Below are 18,153 nucleotides of genomic sequence, written 5' to 3'. Positions count from 1 at the left end.
GTAGACATTGTGGTATTTAGGGGTGGGCGTTCGGGTACCCGTTCGGGTTCGGGTCGGGTATTTCGGATTTTCGGGTATTTCGGTATAGAGGTGTAGAACCCGTTCGGGTATTTCTGTACTTCGGGTCGGGTTCGGGTATTTTAAGTTCGGTTTCGGTTATTTCGGATCGGGTTCGGATATTTAGATTTTGAAGAAAAAAAAAATGAAAATTTTCATTTCTCAAATTTCTTGTATTTAAATATATAACTTTTCACTTAACTATTTTTTATTTTTAATAGATTGCATGGTTAATATATTTGGACATAACATTTTCAAACTAAAAAGATATTAATTTGGTTATTGTTTTTAAATTTTGGATGTAACTTTTTGTTAATTGCTGAAATAAGAAGTTTGACATGCATTTTAAGCGAATAGCAAATCATCTTCTACGTAATTGTATGTATATCATATGAATTTAAAGTATGTGTAGTATCAATATCAATATTTTATATAAAATGAAAGATGTAAACTATAAATATAAGGTTAATTATCATATGTTCGGTTATTTTCGGATATCCATTCGGGTTCGGATATTACCCGTTCGGGTTCGGATATCCAATCTCTCCTAATTCAATACCCGTTCGGATATTTTGCTACTTCGGTTCGGATTTCGGTTCGGGTTTTTCGGATCGGGTTCGGGTGCCACTTCGGATTTCGGGTAAAATGCCCACCCCTAGTGGTATTAAAGGGAGAATCTAATTAGTGGTCTAGGTTCATGCCCTTTAGTGGTACACTTAGTAAACAGTGACGTCATCCTCAACTTCCTTAACAATTCACACATGAAGATATTGATTTTTAATGTGAAGAACCGACTTGTAGTGGCTTTGAATTGTTTATGTAATTTGGTTGACAATATGTTTTTTTAAGTTAGATTAGTTGTACAAACCTGAGATGGAGTCATCAGCAACATTGGTAGCATTAGGTGAGTCAGTGCTTACGAACAGACGACTAAGGTTGCTTGTACTCGGCTCCCCGGTGTCAGTTCGAGCTCTTTCTTTAGATGTTTTTTTCACCATAAAGAGTTTTTTTTGTGATTGTAGGTTGAGATTACAGAGAATTATCGAAAGATATAGGTAATTAGCAGAGACTAAAATGAATTAACTCGACGGTTACAGACTAATTTTTAGGAAACATTAAAAGACATTAACTTATCTCTCACGCTATTGATGCTCTGTTCATTAATTCATACGATTTAAAGTATCTGCAGGAAACAATGTCCGTAACATAACAACAGATGGGATCAATATATTGGGTTTAGATGGAACTTGTACTAACTATCATTAAAAGACGTTTGCTTATTGTTTGGATTCTAGATTAAGGGTAAATCGGTTATACAAAGATGATGGTGAAACACTTGTTTCATACAGACAATAAGCTGGGACCAAGTGTCGTCCGTCTTAAATAAATAGTGAGTTAGATGTACAACAATTGTGGAAACTGAGACATATTTTATAAAGAGAGTCTAAACCAAACATAAATTAACCAAAAGAGGAGTAAAACATAAACGAACTTGTTCAAAAACAAAAGAAAAACAACAATGCCTAAGCATTATTCAAAGAGGAAATACTGATGCCAGATCTATCATTATTTTAATCTATGACTTGCGTACTTTCTTGACCATCTTAGAACACCCTAGTGCTGGAGACTTAGTTGTGTTGACACCACTTAGACCTGCTCATGTATTCGGCTCTGCCTTAGCAGGTACCGAGATGGCACCAGGAATATCATCTTCATAGACTCTCATGTTATGCAGTTTCGTCATTACCCTGTCAAAGCAGAAAAATAGACTCTACAGCAGTATCATCAGCAATGGCCATCTCCACAAGGTAGCTATAAGACAGTGAACGTGTATAAAAAGTTGAGACCTACACGTGATACCAAAATGAATGTAAACAACATGCTACGGAATTATACATGCCGAAGGACACCAACAGCTTTAGTATTGTTGCAGTGAACACATGTAAAGGCTGAGATAGTGCGTTGAAGCTTCCTGGTACAGTTGGAGCAAGAAACGTAGCATCACCCTTTGTCTATCTTGATGCCGGTGATCATGCCGGTACAGATAAGATCAATATTGGAATATCAGAATCACAGACAGAGTGTTGACAAAGAAAATTATAGTATGTTAAAGCTAGTGTACTACCTGAGCCCTTCTTCATTCTTGTCACTGAATTCATTTGAGCTCAGCTATAGTCAGAGGCTCAACCTTGGCATAGCCCCTCAGCAGTGGAGCTGCTGATGCATGCCCAGTGTCGCTAGAGACCAGCCTACATAAATGGACAGTAACCTGACAGGTTTAGTGTTTAATAAGTTATATAACGTAGTCAATGTGAAGCGTACGTTTAATAATCAAAAAAGTTCTTACTTGTAAAAATAGCTTTCCCCAGCATTAGTCTCCTTGTTGAAATAGAGTGTAAATACTTGGGAATTGAGTGTGAGTCGGCAAGACCAAGCATCTCGTGTTATTACATAACCTGAAACATTCTTCAGGTATGGGTGAAGCCGGTTTAGTTATTTCATCCAAAGAGGCAGCATCACTGAATCTAATCAACAGGGAGGAGTAGGAAAGCCAGAAGTTCTGATTTCACGGAACATTGAATATCAAAACCGGTGATGGAATACATTGAACCCTCCTTGAGATAAGTCCTGTAAGTTGCAAGCCGGTTAACATTCACAGTGGCCAGCATGATGGTCGCCTGAAACAAATTAAGAAAGGAAGCATAATCAACAAACAATTTATAAATTAATATGAACATGAGTTAAGAACACTTTGAACATGTGTTAGTTTAAGAACAATATTAACATGATTTAAAAAACAGAATCGTCTTAATTAAAATGAAAGTTTAAGAACACTATTAACAGGAGTTTACAAACAGAAACACCTAACAAAGATCTAAATTCAAAACCTTGATAATGTTGATATTACACGCCGGAGTAGTCTAACCTATCGATGAACATGAATTCAACAACAGTATGAACATGAGTTTTTAAAGAAATACCTTTGAATCCAGTAAGAGCATATCGACGCCATCATCTCTCGACGTTTCTGGCTTCCCAGAATCTTAGAAAACTCACCGCCATGGTTGAAGAACATCGACTGACTTCTGTAGATCGAAGCAGGCGACTTGAACAGTGGAGGAAGAGCGGCCAGTTTATAGATCAGAGAGGAAACCAAAGCGTTCGCCACAATCACACTTTTTTTCTTTGATGTTTAGTTTAGAATAGATGAGAAGATGATTCTAAACGCAAGAGCTCATACCTTTTATCGTCGAACGCAATCGCCTCGCAGTCTCAGGAACCCATATTGAATATAGATCATGGGTGATGAGAAATTAAGCTTATCAGAAACGAAATTACAGGGAAGGAGAGGAAGAGATCAATGGTAATAATTTTGGGAAGAAGGCGAAGAGATGAGATTGACCGTGGTCCGTGGATGATTTTCGTAACTGTTTTCTGTAAAGACACGAAGTGGCTGTATGTGAGTAGGCAAAATGATGTGGCAGAATAATTATATTTGATTGGATGATTTTCCAAACACACGTGGCATGCTTCTTCTTTCAGTATATTGGTCTTTTAGTATAGTATAGATTAACCTCATAACTACAAATTAAACACATAACCAGTATATTATAACTTAAAGTTCTTATCTGTGTTGTTTGTATATGATATCATTTATATCATAATTATAAATTATTCATAAATAAATATAAATCATATGAACTTGTTTTATTCAAATTTCCCGTTCGAAGGGCGGACCCGGCCCTAATTACACTAAATTTGAGGTTTTAGTGTCTTGTTGGAGATGGTTTTTATACAATTGGTTATGTAAAGCGTCATATAACAAAAAACACTCTTCTTTTTTTATTCATTATTTGTTTCTCCCATTATAGTATCATACCATGGAATGCTGAAACAATCAAGAGGGAACAAACAATCAAAATAATGAGATAAGTTCATACTAAATTTTAGATGATAAGTAAGAAGAAGATTTCGTAATGTAATGGAGCTGCCAATTTGCATGTTGGTAGAAGACATTAGAAATTTAGTTACAAACGTTTGTTATATTTTGCAACGTTTTACATTACAGATGTCTAAAAATCTTACTAAAATATATGTATAGATCTCAGAATTACTGCTCTCTATGTTTATTTTCCAAAAGTTACCTTCCAAAATTTTAGAATTTTTTTTTTAAAAAGCCACAAAATTCTATGTTAATGAGAAGTTCCTAATTTTTTGGAAAGATGTACTAAATCATTTGTAATACAATCTTGGCTGAGTCCATATATTGACTATAGACCAATATTGAGCAAGCAAAAAAATAAGAGGAGAAAGCAAGAAAGCAAGAAAACAAGAGGAGAAAACAAAACATTTTAAAATGGTCAAAAACGGTTGAAATTGAATCATGAAGGATGATGGTCCGAACCAGTCTTTACCATCATTAATGTGAATCTCTATAGATGTCGTTGATGGCCTTTTACTAGCTCCCTCATTCCGAATGACGAAATTATCCTTCATGACCACCTCATCCATACTACACAACCTTTGGGAGTTGGGACTAGTTCCCTTGTAACGAGTAGTCTTCTTCCGTTTAGAGGATGGGTACGATGAAAAGCCGAAAATGCTCGAAGAGGGATCTTTGGAAATTACTAAAATACCTATAGAGATCAATTTCGAAAAGAGAGCAAGCAAAGCAAGAAACCTCTTTTTAACTTCTTTCTCTTTAATAAATCATCATCATTCACATGACGCAATATGCACACACATCTCTCTCTCTCTTCTTGCGGCCGCCATCTATGGATAAACACAACACAATGCATGATTGTTGTGTCAGGAGGGAGATAAATAACCTTCTCTCTAGCTTTTGGAGATCTATATAACAGACAGTGCCTCACTTTGTTCTCTTTGTCCCTCTACCTTCCACACACACACGTACTACCATCTCTCTCTCTCTCTTCTGCCTCGCAAACACTCCTTCCCAAAAGGTTTAACCTTTCTCCTATCTCTCTTTTAGTATCTTCTAGAAGCTTTACCAGCAAATGATAGTACTCTCTTTCTGTATGCTCTGTTTCCTTTTGCGCTACTCTCTTTCTGCTTTGTTGTTCTGTTTTTATTTTCTTGCTCTGTTTCGATTCTTTTTTTGCGGGCATATACGTTACTTAGGTCAAACTATGTAGTAACGTCACACGTAGAAGCAAGCAACATGAAAACAAATCCGTTTTTTTTTCTTTATTTAATATTTTACTATTTTCCCCTAAGTGATGGAAATTTTAATCTTTATTCTTATAAGATGTTAGATTTCTTTCTTCTATATCAACAATTATCTTTTTCTTATCTTTTTGATGATTCAAAATACGTTTGATTTCCTGTAAAATTTGTATTAATACTATGAAGATTTTGGTTAAGTTTTTAGCAAAAAAAAAAGATTTTGGTTAAGTTGCTTATTTTGTTTTTTCTCGCTTGGTTGCGTTTCGAAAATAATCATTACTTTATGTCAATACAAAAAATGCATAGACGTTAAAGACATTTGTAATTACTGCATATCATCATGATTACTTGTTTTTATCTCTTTTTCATTTTTCTTTTCTTAGCTTTATCTTTTATCTTCCATACGAAATATAATCATGTTCTTCTCTCTTTGATCATTGATTTCTTATGGACGAAAACGACATAAATGCGACGAAAAATCTTCCCTAGTGTAACTCACATCCGACGTGTGAAGCTGCACAACCCATGTGTTATGTAATGATTTAATATGAACAATAATCATAACACAGGCTAGCTTTGATGTTTGTTACTATTACTCTCTTGTCTTTTATTCTTGACAATAGTTTTGGTTTTGTTCTTGAAGAAAAAAAGAAATAAAGCAATGGAGAGGCTGAACTCGAAGCTGTATGTGGAGAACTGTTACATAATGAAAGAAAACGAGAGGCTAAGGAAGAAAGCTGAGCTTCTGAATCAAGAGAATCAACAACTTTTGTTTCAGCTCAAACAGAGACTCTCCGAAACTAAGAACCCTAATGGTTCAAACAATGACAACGATATCTGTTCATCAAGCTCTGCTTCTGGAAAATCCTGAATTAAAAGATCTGACATTGGTAGAAGAAAAAACTCAACCCGAAGGATCTTTTGTTGTTGTTGTTTTGTTATCTGGTGTAATGTAGGGAAGGTAGTAGTGTATCCAATAGTTTGTTCTGAAAAGAAGATTATGTTTTATTACAAGACTACAGTGTCTCTCTGTTAGTCTTCTCACTCGCATTCACTTTTATTTCTATTTTCTACGTTAACTAAAGATATTTGCTTTCTTGTGTGAGATTTGCCGATTTGGGTTTTTAGGACTTGGTTTTTTCTTACAATAATATGGTACCTCTGCTCTACTTATCAAATATCTGGTTAACTCTATAACTATCCATTGATTTATACGGAGGGACCAAAGTTTCATTTATACAGCATTTAAATATAAATCTTATGTGTCAAAAAGAGATGTAGAACCCTAACGTATCATGAAATACGCCCAAACAAAATATTTAACCATTTTGTCCATGATAATTTACCACAATTAAAAAAAAAAATTGGATTGAGGCAGCAATTTAGCAAACTCATAAAATATTTCATTAGAAAAAACATATTATCTTCTTATTTGAGAATATAGTAATGATAAAAATATAATGAGGACATGTCAACAACTTATAAGTACTAGTGTAGACGTAATTTTTTTTGTCAACAGGGAAATTTATTTAAACGGATCAAAACCAGACAAGAGATTCAACCCAACACAAAGATAAAACAGAAGATCTAAACAAACGGGCTACATATATAAAAGACTCTATGGACCATCAGCCCAACAGAGAAAAACCGTTGAGGAAGGTCAGCGACACTTGTCACCACGTGTACGAGCGACAAACAACTCTAAGACACGCGTCAAGACGAAGCACCATCACCTCCACCAGAAAGAGTCACGTCGAAGCTCCGTCATGTGTAGAGAAGGATCAGTGAAAGACCAACATAGTAGTCTTCACGGAAAGTCAAGACTCAACCGGACCACCGCTTCGGGAGAAAAAACCACCGTTTTCAATCGATCCAAGAGAACTTCGATCTTCCTACATGAACGAGCAGTCATCTTTGTTGATAGAAATAAGCTTGAAGATGAGACGATCTAGATACAGGGAAAGAAAAGCTTCAGAGAATTATATCGAGAGTCGATGGAACAAAGAAAGGACAAAAGCGACAGTCAAACGGAACTGAGAAAAACCCGGTGAGGAGCTGGCGAAGAGATATAACGGGAACACCTCTTTCCGGAGACGATAGGCGGTGAAGATAGCGTTGAGAGAACCGCCACTTTCTGGAGTCAAAGCACGAACTATCAGAAACCATAACCGGAAAGATATGGAGATGGAAAGCAAAAAATAGCTGTGAAATCTTTTCTTCTGAAAGATTTAAAAAAGATAAGAAGAAGAGAATCCGAGAGAACAACTTTCTCTATCTCTAAAAAGAGAGAAGCCGACCTTTTTATGTTCAATGTAGACGCAATTCAAGTTAAGTGACAAAAAAATATAATCTTGGATATAATTTTTAATATATTTGTTATGATTTCTTAAAATAGAGAAACTCTTTTCACACAGACAAAATTTACTCCAACATATTTCTATAAAAAAAAAAAAAATTGACAGCAACATATTTCTATAAAATATTAATTTAAATATAGAATTAAAAATTAAAGATTGCTACTTCTTCTTAATAGAATAATTTTAACTCTAGATATTACTATATAGACAAATATAAAAATGGGTTTGAGATGTTTTAACGTCCTAAATTGAAAGGAGTTCGTAATAGGCCATGTGATCTGGAGATTTCAATTATTTTATGGGTTCAAATTCAAACAAGTTATTTTTTTATAATATACATCACATTTCTATACGTAAATAATTTATCATCAGCAACAATACTAAATAAAAAATATTCAATTAGGACGATACTGATGATTTATAGGACGATACATAATTACATTAAAGTAAACATTTTTACAATGGTAAGAGTATTGTAACATGACCAACAATTCATTCACCATATAGATTCAGAAAAAAAAAATTCCCCGTAGATGTTTTTCCCCAAAAAACTATAATGGTTTTATTATTTTAAATAATAGAGAATGCAAGGGGCTCTGTGCAAAGACGTGACAAGGAGCTTTTCATTCGGATTCTGAACGTCATCAAGCCACAAATTATTAGTCAAGCGACTATTCATTTTTGTTTGAAAACGTTACTCAAGTTCTGGTCTTATTGACTTTTATATTCCTACTCCTACCCTAAACAACTCATCAGATTTAAAAGAAGAAGAGAAATAAGGAAGATGTCGCATCGAACTCAAGTGTGGGTATGAAAATTACATAGAGACCAAGAACCATCATGTTATTATATCATACAAGGTCACAAGGCAAACTCGAAGTCAACTTTGAAATCTCAATTTTAGAGATGTCCGATTTATGATTACCCAAAATCTCTTTGGAAGAGCATACAAGACATCATCACTATCTGACGTCAGAATTAATTATGAAGTTCCAGTTTTCAATTTCTATAATCATGATTCTTCTCACTTCTTATCTACGAGACCTATATATTTTATGGACAATATATGACATAGGGTTTGAGTTACGGTGTATATTATCTTTGAACCTCATCAACCTATGCAATTATATTTTGCATTGTTCCTATCTAACGTTACTCTTCCGAGGCGAATTTGCAAAACATCATTGAGAAGTTTATCAAGCATAATATATTTAACTAATCCAGAACATTATAGTCTAATGTACTACAAGGGAAGTGAGTAAAGATAGCGCATGAAGATAGCATTTTTTTACGTAAATGCTATAATTGATATAACACGCAGTTTAAGATAGCGTTTCAAAACGTAAATACTATCTTTGCTTTTTACAGATTCTAAAACTTTGTTTTAGATAGCATATGTATCGTTAAAACGATGTGTTTAATCTAGGCGGAAAAAATATTTTATTTCTCGACAAAGACTTAGCAAAAATTATTTCACTCTCCCTCCCGAACTCTCGAAATTCACAATCAAAATTTTCTTAATTCTTTCGTATTCTTAATCTTTTTGTTCTCAGCTATTTTCATATTCTTTTTCTTTCATTTTCTCAACCCTAATTTAAAAACAGCGGAGGAGAAATCAACGCCAAGAATCTTGGCCGTAGCTGGCTCCAATGATGTTCCCTTCCTGCATCTAGATTGCGAGTTCGAACCCTGCTAGAAGAAACTACTTTATGATGTCTCTGGACACCCCCACACATATATGGACCTATGCTATAGGATTTTTTTGCACATATGCGGAGAAAATGTTTATTCGTTAGCTGCACATCTCTTTGAAGATTAGTTTAAACCTTTCCATATGCATGAGATGTTTTCAGATTAAAAAAAAATAAAAATGATAATATATTTAATAGGATAAAATATATGATAGATTACATATCAGAAAATTAACTCGAAGATTATTCTGCGAATGTGATAAAAAAAAGTTAGTCTCGACGCATGGAGGTAAAGTTTACAACCATCAAAGTAAATAAGCTAAACAAAAGTCCTTGAAATGTTCAAACAAGGGATAAGAGATATAGTCGAAAACAAAACAAAAAAGCTTAAGAAGACTAATTATACATCAGCGTCTCTGCAACACATGCGGCTAAATGTGGTCTGAACTTGGAGCAGAGGCTGCATGCATAGATGATTTGGAGTCTTCACACTGATGTCTAGGCGAAGTATGAGTGAGGTTTTGCCATCGAACTCATAATCCTCAGTAGCTGGAGAAAGATAAGAGATTAAGAGTGTCGGTTTCAAAATGTATTGATGTTGTTTAAGTTTCATGGGAAGTATCATAGACGTAAACGTTAGAGTCCTAAGTTGCTTAAGTTGATCAGATGATATAATGATGAGTTTTGGCCAAGCATTATGCTTACATTTCGATTTATGCGTCTGTATATGAGAAGAAAAGAATCCTACAAGGGTTTACATTTGACTTTGTTGAATTGTGTGTTCTTACCCGTTTAAAATACATGAAACAACAACATAAATTGTGAAATGCTCTCAAAACTGACTTGTAACTTCCACTAGAAACCTTAAATATACTTAAAAAAAGATCGAACTTACACCAAACAAAAAGATCATATGGGCTTTAAGCACCACTTGTTTAGTCTCCCAAAAGATCATATGGGCTTTAAGGCCCATATCTCTTAAACCTTCAAGTTTTTTTTACTTCATCACTTTGCCGTCGTCGGCCAACGTTTTTCTCATAAGCCAACTTAAACAGATGAGTTTAGTGAGTGTAAGTAGAGCCAAATCAAGATCACAATCCACTTTTCGTATGTGATAGAGAAACAGATTCCAAGCCCAGAAAACTCCAAAACCCCTCCCTTCCTTTTTGTTTCTTCCTCCTCACATTCCCTTTCTCCCTAGCTCAAAATCCTCTGTTGTTGCTGCTTGTTGCTACTGCTTCTCCAAGGTTCTCTTCCTCTTTCACCATCCAAAGGTATTACCTTTTGTTTTCCTCGCAGAGTTCCGCAAAAACCCATCTCCTCAATTTCGTTAATTCGTAATCACACAACGCGCAAAATTTCTCAAATTGAACTCTCTTCATGACTCTAATTGAACCATTGCTTACTCTTTGTGCTTTTGCTTAAGTTAAAAAATGGGTGTTTTGATTATCAATCTGTGGACTTGAAAGTTGACTTCTTTGTTCCTTCTCCTGAACAGGTTTGTTTCAAAGATGACAACTTGTGTTTCTCCCTGTTTGACTTCTCCCGACTCACGAGTTCTCACTCTCCTTAGAAAGAGTGTAACGCCAGAAGGCAGCAGGGTAAGCTGCTTTAGAATGGTCCAAGGCAAAAGAAACCGTCTTGTTTCAGCTCAGAGATCCGAGCCTTGGTCCACTTCCAGCTCTCACACTCCCAACCACTTACAAAGCCAAGACCCTTTCCTAAACCTCCACCCTGAGATCTCCATGCTCAATCCAAGAAAAGATTCTTCCAGTACCGAGGATCTTGGCGACTCGTCTCCTCCTAGTAACTACAACGAGGCGAGGATCAAAGTTATCGGCGTTGGAGGTGGTGGCTCAAACGCTGTGAACCGCATGATTCAGAGCGAGATGATTGGCGTGGAGTTTTGGATTGTGAACACCGATATTCAAGCGATGAGGATGTCTCCTGTTTTTCCAGACAAGAGGTTGCAGATTGGTAAGGAGTTGACTAGAGGGTTAGGCGCTGGAGGTAATCCGGAGATTGGAATGAACGCTGCTAGAGAAAGCAAAGAAGCTATCGAAGAAGCACTTTATGGTTCAGACATGGTTTTTGTCACAGTATGTCCTCTTACCACTTCTCCTTAGTTATATAACTGTAGTATGCTTCTAGGCTGAGTATTGCTACTGTTTCTAGGCTGGAATGGGAGGTGGAACTGGAACGGGCGGGGCTCCGATAATAGCGGGTGTGGCGAAGGCAATGGGTATATTAACGGTTGGTATTGTGACAACGCCTTTCTCATTCGAGGGAAGGAGAAGAACGGTTCAGGCTCAGGAAGGGATTGCGGCACTGAGGGATAATGTTGATACTCTCATTGTTATTCCGAACGATAAGTTGCTCACGGCGGTCTCTATGTCTACTCCAGTTACAGAAGCGTTTAATCTGGCTGATGATATACTTCGTCAAGGAGTTCGTGGAATCTCTGATATCATTACGGTAATATGGCTTTGTTTTGTCTCAATGGAGTCAATTTTTCTACAGAAAATGTTTAACAGCTGTATTGTTGAATGCAGATTCCTGGATTGGTTAACGTGGATTTTGCGGATGTGAGGGCTATAATGGCAAATGCAGGTTCTTCATTGATGGGCATAGGAACTGCAACAGGTAAGAGTAGAGTGTGCTTTAGATTTGAAGCTTCTTTTTGTAGATTGGCTCTATTTGAGTAACAGTAGGCATAATTGGTTAAGAGAAGTGTTCTAAAACTCGGTCTAGGCGGTGCCTAATCGGCAAATTGGATATAAGCCAACCAATTTTTTCAAACCGATTTATTAAAAAAATGATCTAATCGTTCAAAAAATCAGCCTAGCGCCCGCCTAAACAATAATCCTCTGGCGCCTAACAACCGCCTAGGGATTTTTAGAACATTGGTTAAGACTTTGTGTAGATAAGCTCTATCTAAGACGCTATATGGATATGTTTGTTAACTAGAATACTAAAATGTTGCTGAGAATTGGTATTACATATTGAGTAGATTAATAGGATTATAGATTCGGTACTCTGTAACCATGACTAAGGAACCAGTCTGAAAATTACTAAATGACACTCCATGTAACTCTACTACTATATGTGCATTGTGATATAGTAAAGAAAATTATGTTCTGGTTGCATCATTGTCATCATGCTATACTGTTGTTTTGAGCAGGAAAGACACGAGCAAGAGATGCTGCATTAAACGCAATCCAGTCACCGTTGTTAGATATTGGGATTGAGAGAGCCACTGGTATTGTTTGGAACATAACTGGTGGAACTGACTTAACATTGTTCGAGGTTCTCTAGTCCATCTTCTTCCCTAAGACAACTCAGAGCAAAGCCTAGTTTTGCTTCAGTTCATGAAATTTATAATGGTTTGTTGCTCTATTTTGATTCCTGGAGAAACGGTTTTTGTAGGTAAATGCAGCTGCAGAAGTGATATATGACCTTGTTGATCCAACTGCAAATCTGATATTTGGCGCTGTGGTCGATCCATCCTTTAGTGGTCAAGTAAGTCATCTTCGTTTTTTGATCTTATATGAGCCTCTGAGATATTGTTCAACCTTTTCTTCTTTGTCAGGTAAGTATTACCTTAATAGCAACCGGCTTCAAACGCCAAGAAGAAGGAGAAGGAAGGCCTCTTCAGGTATATTCACTTCGTCTCCCTTGACATTACTAGATTCTTACACTCATTTCCTAAATCTTTATATGAAAAATGCAGGCGACACAAGCGGATGCATCAATGGGAGTAACAGCAAGACGTCCTTCTTCATCTTTCAGTGAAGGCAGTTCCATAGAGATCCCAGAGTTCTTGAAGAAGAAAGGCCGCTCTCGCTATCCTCGCCTCTAAAAAACTCATCTCCTCAAGAGCTGAGTGCGGATATATAACTAGTAATTGCCTTACTTGGTGATTCATTAATAGGTGTTAGAAATGGTTTTATTGTTGACTATATTACACAATAACAATAAATGTTTATTGACAAATGGTATTATAAATCTCAGTCACACTTGTTTCAAGGGGTCGCCCTACTCTGCGTCGTACATATCCTTTTATGTATGAATGTTTGATCAAATATAAAACTACATAACCTCTAGTAGCTTGGTTATTTGTTTGTTTAGTTTACAATGTAAACAATGATGAACAAGAGAGGCTACGAGCACTTAGGAGGAGGAGGTCTTGGAATGGTTTTACAAGGCTTATCTTTATGTCCCGAAACTTGATCGCCTCCCATAGATTCATCTCCACAAGGTGGGGGAGGTCTTGCGCATATCCGAACACCTTTTAATTTAACACACGTGCAGATATGTTACTTAAATCTTTTATGCGGCAGAGATAGTTGGAATAAAGAGGAGACTGACCTGTGTTATGGATTCTAGCCTCTATGACACGAACCTGAGAGGATAGACATAGAAGTATGTGAATCAAACTTAGAAGAAGAGGAAAAGCTTTTGTTGTTTTCTTCATTATCAGATATTCTTTTCTTGTTTTGGTTCCGAACCTGTAACCTGCCAAGTGCCGACCAGTAGAATATATATAGTAGGAAGTCAAGCAGATTGATAAATATGAAAACTGAAGCTAAGAAAAAATCAAACATGTAGTGAATAAATAAATTTGAATTCAAACTTCAACGGTTTCTTGCTTTCTACGTAACGCGTTTTTGTAGAAAATCATATTAAAAAATTAAATCAAATCCCATATTTTTTAACCTAAAAGGCAAGAAGAGGTGTGCGTAGACTGATGTCACTAGGCCAGCGATTTGATTGCTGAAACATGTACAAAACCTATCGTTGAACCAAAGATTAAACAAATAAAGATATCTAATTTTGTTTATCAGATTACTTAGATGCATAACATGCCTCTAAAACTCATATCCTTAAGAACTGGTGCGGTCTAAGTAAGTAATTGCCTCTCTTGGTGATTCATTGTTAGGTGATATAAATGTTTTTTTGTTGTTGATTAAATTAAAACCTAACAATAAATGTCTATTGATTGACAGGTGGTATTATAAATCTCAGTCTCTGTCGCACTCGCACTTGTTTCAATAGGTCGCCTTCTATGGGTGAAAACTTAAAAAAAAAATAAAAAAAATTACTCTGCTTGATACATGTCCATTATATTTCATGAGTCCTTTTTTTTGTCAAACATTTCATGAGTCCTTTAATTTACGTTTTGGCCACATCACACATGTTCATGAATTTAGATTTCCCTATGTATGTATGAATGTTTGATCGAATATAAAACAAACTATATATAACCTCTAGTAGCTTGGTTTTTTATTTATTTATTTTACATTGTAAACATGATTCTTTGAAAGAAAAGATGAGAAGCGTCTGTTGAAAATCTTGGTCGAACCTAACGATATAACGTTGCTAGCAGTCTCTAGGAGGAGGTGGTCTTGGAATGCGTTTACAAGGCTTATCTTGTTGTCCATTAACTTGATGGCTTCCCTGATAATCTCCACACGATGGGGAAGGTTTTGCACATATACCTTTTAACACACAAGTCATATTATATTAGTAAATCTTTTTATGTGAAAGAGATATTTGGAATAAGAAGAGACTGACCTAAGTGACGGAATCTAGCCTCTGTGACACGAACCTGACAGGATAGACATAGGAGTATGTGAAGCCAACTTAGAAGAAGAAAAGCTTTTGTTGTTTTTTCCATTATCGTATATACAGTACTTAGTTTAGTTCCAAACCTGTAACATGCCGAATGCCGACCAGTAGGATAAATATATAGGAAGTCTAGCAGATTAATAATATGGAACAGAAGCCGTGAAAATAATAATCATATATTGATATAGTGAAATAAATAAATTTGAATTCAAACTTCAAATGTAACGCGGTTTGTACATCAGCTATGGAAAGAATCATATTTAAAAAACTTATAAAAAACTTAAATCAATTCCAATATTTTTCAACCTAAGAGGCAAGAAGAGGCGTGCCTCGACTGATGTCACTAGACCAGCGATTTGATTGTTTAAACATGTCGATGATCGACAAAACCTGTCACTGAAACAAAGATTATAAACAAATAAAGATATCTAATTTTGTTAATCATCATACTTAGATGCATTATGTTATTATGTATAACATAGTGATCTTTGTTTATATTTATTTTTTTCACATCAGGCGTACGTCTATTTTTGATTTGTTTTTAAACGTGTACGTACTTTGCCATAGAAAATATCGAAGCGAGAGGACCATATACAATCAAACTTCAAAGTATGGTTAAATGTTAACGTCTGCACTAAATATATCCTTTCTTCGATCTCCCTATCGAGTCACGACACATAATATTCCATCCCAATAAATTATGCATCTACATCAGACAGTCACATATTCATATATATATATATGACAGTCACATATTCATATATATATATATATATATATATATATATATATATATATATATGGCATATGGGCACACATATTATATGCTGGTACGTATTTGCTTTCCGTAGAGGATACAAAACATTGCATATATTACTCTATAGTCTAGCTTGTGGTTAATTAACCAAAATGTAAAGAGTATGGACAATATCAAATTAATCAACTATAATGTCTCCTTACTATTACTGAGCTCTCTCGGTTACAAACATATACTTGGAGAGGGCAGTAAAGCTGTCAAAGAGAAAAATGAATTCCATATACCGACACATGAAAATGTACTTTCAAATCGTGACCTCTTTGTTGACAAAAAAAAAAAAATCGTGACCTCTTTATTATGTCAATCATAATGTAAATTTTATTTTGTTTGCGTGGATATAAATAGCGTTTTTATCAATACGATTAAAACATAAAGAGTATTTGTACTCCCTACACACAACTTCTCACCTATTTGCATTCTATACCCTATTTCCCTTCAATTTTTTTCCCCCCAATACTACCATTTTCCCCCAATTCAATGGTATCCCACTCTTTTTAGGGTATTGAGCTAATTTAATATTTTTTATCTATTTACAAATAATCCAGATTAGACCATTATATTTATTTAATTTATTTATTATTTTTCATGCAACTAACTTAGTTATTATTAAAACCTAGACTATTATTCTAATATTTTTAAAATAAGATATCTAAAAAGATATTCTTAAGTATCTTTTTCTAAAACTGCATTTTAATAATATATTTTATTTAAAATATAAATAAACATTTCTTTCAATATTTAATTTTAAATAATACAATTCATAATTGATATTAACTATAATTATATACAAATATTAATTCATTTTTTATTTATAGAATTTTATAATGCTTATATAACAAAACTTATATTCATAATTAAATTAATATCACCAATTAATAAATATTAAGTAACTTAGTCCATTTATTAACTATTTTATAAATTATAAAATTAAAGAATAACATATATTCATGAGTTTTACAACATATTTCAACTTATTGAAACAAAATATTAAAGTAAGATATATAAACTAAGAAATAATTTCATATTTTAATATACATACTTAAATTATAATATTAAAAATAATTTAATATATTTATCAAGTATGACACGGATTGAATACATATATTTAATTTATATAAAAATAAAATAAATTTTGATCAGTACAAAAAAATAAATAAATATAAGTGAAATTTGTACTATAATTTAAAGTTTTAAAATATAAGTAAAATTAATACGGGGTAGGTTATGTAAATAAAATATTTTATCTCATGAAATTATATTCATGTAAATTTTAATTTAATTATAATAATTTAAAAAACAAATGTGTTTTTTTGTAGATATATATGTATAAAATTTTAATTTTTAGTTATTAAAATTTTGAATAAAATTAGTTACGCGCTTTTAAAACCCGGATCAAAATCTAACGTAGAAACTAAGGCTTCGAATGGTGACTATCGTCCCGTCTCGCCCCGCAGTTAACAGTAACAAAAATCTCTACATATATTATATATCTATATATTTTTATAATTGTTAGAACCACATCACAGTTGAACCGCTTGTCCCGTACCGCTCAAACCGAAGTCACCCCTAAAAGATTTTTGTTTGTTTCATTATCATGATCATTTAATTCCAACGTATCCCCACTTCGATATATTTCATTGGAATAAATCCTAAATCAACATCAGCCTCATGTTCCTCCCAAAAAAATCGAACCCCTTTGAATGCTTTTTTTTTAATATTCTGCACATTTCTTTTTGTCAACCTGCTTAATATTATTGATTAAGCCCATAGGCACAGTACAAAGAGGATTTAAGATATATTTTGCACATAATATTCACGATTCCCTTTACCAAAAAAATAAAATAATATTCGCGACCCCAGAAATATTAACAGTTGAGAACTTGAATCAATTTGTTTCAAAAAAATAATATATATATTCAATTTTGAAGGTAAATATATACGTCGTGACCAAAAAAGATAAATAAAATGTTTAAAATGTAAAGCAAAATGACGATATCCTATGTTCTGGTGACAAAAATACTATGTTCTTATATATGAAGAATATCGATAAAACATGCACAAAATTTATAGAAAATATGTCTTCTCCTCTTGCATCTCTTCTTAGGGATACTCTAATTGAGAGTCTCGTCTAAGAAACTACTTACCCCAATATTTTAGCAAAAAAAGAATTACTTAACCCAAATTGCCAAGACTTGATCACATGCAAAATATCAAGATTTAAAAATATTTAATAGGAGTATCTAATCAATAATTTTTCAAAAATCATACTGATTATTTATTTTATATTTAAATCCCAAAATATTAAGAGCCAAAGCAAACCAATCTAAAAAGACACGTAAAGTTGTCAATTACCATACAAAAATACAAAAGCGAACAAAAGAGAAATTCACCAAGCAATAAACTTACGTCGACGTGT

General features: G+C 34.1%; 2 protein-coding genes and 2 long non-coding RNA genes across 10 annotated transcripts; 2 read left to right on the top strand and 2 right to left on the bottom strand.

Moving 5' to 3' along the window:
* Window positions 1–1,415: 1,415 nt before the first annotated feature.
* Window positions 1,416–3,502, bottom strand: LOC117128537. 6 transcript variants are annotated; one of them, XR_004451875.1, is made up of 5 exons: window positions 3,299–3,502; window positions 3,039–3,143; window positions 2,405–2,735; window positions 2,183–2,306; window positions 1,416–2,073 (listed from the first exon to the last, which is right to left on the bottom strand). It is a non-coding gene; the product is annotated as an uncharacterized LOC117128537 (long non-coding RNA). The 6 variants fall into 6 exon arrangements; XR_004451872.1 differs by having other exon boundaries at window positions 3,039–3,163; window positions 3,299–3,479; XR_004451874.1 differs by having other exon boundaries at window positions 2,183–2,326; window positions 3,039–3,471.
* Window positions 3,503–3,759: 257 nt separating this feature from the next.
* On the top strand, window positions 3,760–6,153 carry LOC103841207 (protein LITTLE ZIPPER 3). The gene is made up of 2 exons (XM_009117725.3): window positions 3,760–5,021; window positions 5,888–6,153. The coding sequence occupies exon 2, from the start codon at window positions 5,906–5,908 to the stop codon at window positions 6,113–6,115; it is 210 nt and encodes a 69-aa protein (XP_009115973.1). The 5' UTR covers window positions 3,760–5,021; window positions 5,888–5,905; the 3' UTR covers window positions 6,116–6,153.
* Window positions 6,154–10,309: 4,156 nt separating this feature from the next.
* LOC103841205 (cell division protein FtsZ homolog 2-2, chloroplastic) lies at window positions 10,310–18,130 on the top strand. 2 transcript variants are annotated; one of them, XM_033281122.1, is made up of 9 exons: window positions 10,317–10,566; window positions 10,791–11,391; window positions 11,468–11,767; window positions 11,845–11,935; window positions 12,474–12,598; window positions 12,719–12,811; window positions 12,882–12,947; window positions 13,023–13,170; window positions 14,182–18,130. In XM_033281122.1, the coding sequence occupies exons 2-8, from the start codon at window positions 10,804–10,806 to the stop codon at window positions 13,149–13,151; spliced, it is 1,392 nt and encodes a 463-aa protein (XP_033137013.1). In that variant the 5' UTR covers window positions 10,317–10,566; window positions 10,791–10,803; the 3' UTR covers window positions 13,152–13,170; window positions 14,182–18,130. The 2 variants fall into 2 exon arrangements, with proteins under 2 accessions (XP_009115972.1, XP_033137013.1); XM_009117724.3 differs by lacking the exon at window positions 14,182–18,130 and having other exon boundaries at window positions 10,310–10,566; window positions 13,023–13,395.
* Window positions 13,260–14,171, bottom strand: LOC103841206. The gene is made up of 2 exons (XR_627786.3): window positions 13,661–14,171; window positions 13,260–13,580 (listed from the first exon to the last, which is right to left on the bottom strand). It is a non-coding gene; the product is annotated as an uncharacterized LOC103841206 (long non-coding RNA).
* Window positions 18,131–18,153: the final 23 nt, after the last annotated feature.

This window comes from Brassica rapa, chromosome A09, assembly GCF_000309985.2.
Source record: "Brassica rapa cultivar Chiifu-401-42 chromosome A09, CAAS_Brap_v3.01, whole genome shotgun sequence".
Lineage (NCBI taxonomy): Eukaryota > Viridiplantae > Streptophyta > Magnoliopsida > Brassicales > Brassicaceae > Brassica > Brassica rapa.
Note: the sequence above shows the minus strand (reverse complement) of the source record. Positions and strands in the feature narration are given on the sequence as shown.